At 39.5% G+C, this 2,804-nt stretch overlaps 1 protein-coding gene across 2 annotated transcripts in view; it reads left to right on the top strand.

The window, feature by feature from the left end:
• TGIF1 (TGFB induced factor homeobox 1) overlaps positions 1–2,292 on the top strand; it is a 9,579-nt gene extending 7,287 nt beyond the window's left edge. For both annotated transcript variants that reach the window (XM_019525793.1, XM_019525795.1), the window contains exon 3: positions 1,270–2,292. In XM_019525793.1, the coding sequence (XP_019381338.1) occupies positions 1,270–1,830 (561 nt within the window). In that variant the 3' untranslated portion in view covers positions 1,831–2,292. The remainder of the gene's footprint in view (positions 1–1,269) is intronic.
• Positions 2,293–2,804: the final 512 nt, after the last annotated feature.

The following is a 2,804-nucleotide window of genomic DNA, read 5'->3' as shown; positions in this document are numbered from 1 at the left end:
CCCCCCCCCCCCCCCAGCCCAATAAAGTGCTATACTACCCAAAGATGTGAGAAGCTTTTGGCTGCCAATTCCACTATACATGGAGATAAAGCTTAGAGTGGAAGCTTCTGATCTTGCAAGTCCTGTGCACATACTTAACTTCACGAATTGTCTGTTCTCGCAGCAAGCAGAGTTAAGCATAGACATTAGCCTGTGCAAGATCAGTGGCTAAAATACAACAAGGCTGTTTGGAAATACTCACTGGGGACAGGGAGCATGCATATAAGCAAAATGATCATAGTAATGAGGTCAGGTGTTAACACTATATATTTTCTTTTCACTATTAAAATAGTAATTTAGGGCTTAATCCTACAAATGCTTAAACATACATACCTCTGATTTGTTTAACTGAAGTCATTGTAGGACAGTTTGCATAGATAAAACTACTTGCATGCAGCATGCATGTGTTTTGGGATATCAAGCCTGTATTTTGGCATATGAGTGTGGTTCTAGTTTGGGCCTTGCTAGTGACTCTGGGTACACCGCTTAGATTTTTTCTGCCATACTTCCCTCTCCTGTAAAATGGGCGTAAGGATAGTAGAAGAATGTTGGAACTTAATGCATGAATGTTTCCATAGCATTTTAAATTTCTTGGGATTGGAAAGTAGTGCAGGCATGTGGGGAGCATTACTGGATGCTTTATTTTTGTAGCTCTGTACTTTAGTGTATAGTTCATAACTACCTATTGAGTAAAATTTCTTTAATGTACCATCAGAAGGAAAAACTATATAGTAAACATTAAAAAGACGTTAAGCTGTCCACTATTGCCCAGGAAACTGGTTTGATATTTAAACAAGGACAAACTTTAAATGAGGTAATTCATGTTATGTCTGTTGACACAGTCAGTTGAACAAGGAAAATCAGTAACTGTTTGTGGGAGGAGTGGCTCTTTTCACAGAGAGAAGGTTTTCCTGTTGTTAATTAACCTAGACACAGAGAACAATAGCTAACAGGTTAATATATGTGCAGAGTTAAAAGCTAAGCTTTTCAGTTCGGGCTAGCAGTCCTTAGATGTCTTGGGGCTTTTTGTGCAAGGAGAGAGGAGTTGGTATAGAACAGTTAAAAGGGAAAGGCCTTTGCTGGGTGTGTCAGAACTTGCCTGTCAGTGTCTCTTTTGTCCTGTAGTTAAGGAAACTTCTTGAAGGTATTTATTAATCTAGCTGAATGACTCTAATGGCACATAGTCGGAAATGAATGAAGGTAGAAATTAAGATGTCATTATATCCCCAGGTCTGCAACTGGTTTATCAATGCACGCCGCAGGCTTTTACCTGACATGCTAAGAAAGGATGGCAAGGACCCAAACCAGTTCACTATATCACGAAGAGGGACCAAGATTTCTGAAAGTCCAGTAGAGTCTTCCATAGGCACAAAAAACTACATTCCACTGTTGGAGGAGAGCTCATTCCTTTCCGGTACCACAGGACCAAACAAGAATCTGTCTTCTAAATCTTCTTCCCCAGGATCTATCTTGGTTCGACCTTCAGTGATTTGCCATACAACTGTAACTTCATTGAAAGATACCCCTTTCCATTTCTGCCAGCCAGCTGGCATAGGCCAGACCACAGACTTGCAGTATGCACTAGCTAGTGGCTTCACAGAAAACTCCCTCGCATACAATGAGGATCCCACTAAACTGGGACCTGGTGTGAATGCACAAAGTGGGCTTTTTAACACTCCTCCTCCTACTCCGCCAGATCTCAACCAGGATTTTAGTGGATTTCAGCTTCTGGTGGATGTTGCACTCAAAAGGGCTGCAGAGATGGAGTTGCAGGCAAAACTTATGGCTTAAATCCAGTTGTTTCAGGCAGGGATCTAACGTGTGTGGTGGTTGTTGCCCACATAATATCAACAGACTAAATGCATTATTATTTTTTTATTCATCTTATTTGCACAAAGGATTGCTGAAATGAAGCTTCCTGTCACTGAGATGGTCTTCAGTGGAATATGGTCATTCCAAGAATTATAAACGTAAAGCTACTGTAGAAAGAAATGGTTGTGTTTTTTGTTTTGTTTTTTTTTAATGTTTCTTAGTAGGTTTTTCATAATGTGAGATGGTTCCCAAGATCATGTGATTTGTTTTTGTTTCTTTCAGACTGTGCAATATCTAGTAATGATATAGAGTCTTCTTATCATTCCCATGTGGAACAGAATATACCAACACGCTGTCTAAAATTTACATTTTTTTTAAACAATATGAACTTGGATGATTATGCTTTTTTTCCATGATGTAATAAAATATTTTCTTTAAAAATAGCTGTATACAGAGTGTTTTGTTGAACAGGAAATTCTGAGGATACAGAGTGCCTTCCCCCCAAAAAGTGAAATAAGACAACAGCTGGGGCATTCAAATTGTATCTCCTTTCTGTTTAGTGTGCAAAACAACACTAGCAAACTATAAGTTATTGTAAATAAGGTGCTGAAGGACGTTGCCTTATTTACAATAGGGCCAGAACTACCTGACAGTGTCCAGCTAGGCTGGAACTTTTAAAGAGATTCCGTGTTGGAAGGTAGCCTTAAAGAATCAAATTACACGCTTCCTGCTTCTCTTCTTACATTGGAACTGTCAAGGCTTGGCTTCCTGTTCTTAGCTGGTGGACTGGGGTGAGTTTAATGTCATAATAAAACACTCCTCCCACAAACAGCAACTGAGCTGTAGTTTCTCTAGGTCTTGGATGAGGAGTACATTTTTTTGGAAACGCTTTGCTTCCTTTAGGACATAAGCTCATAAAAGCCAGATTTTCAAAGGTCTTTAAGTACCTTCCT

Source organism: Gavialis gangeticus, unplaced genomic scaffold (genome assembly GCF_001723915.1).
Source record: "Gavialis gangeticus isolate Ggan-Ray unplaced genomic scaffold, GavGan_comp1, whole genome shotgun sequence".
NCBI lineage: Eukaryota > Metazoa > Chordata > Crocodylia > Gavialidae > Gavialis > Gavialis gangeticus.
Note: the sequence above shows the minus strand (reverse complement) of the source record. Positions and strands in the feature narration are given on the sequence as shown.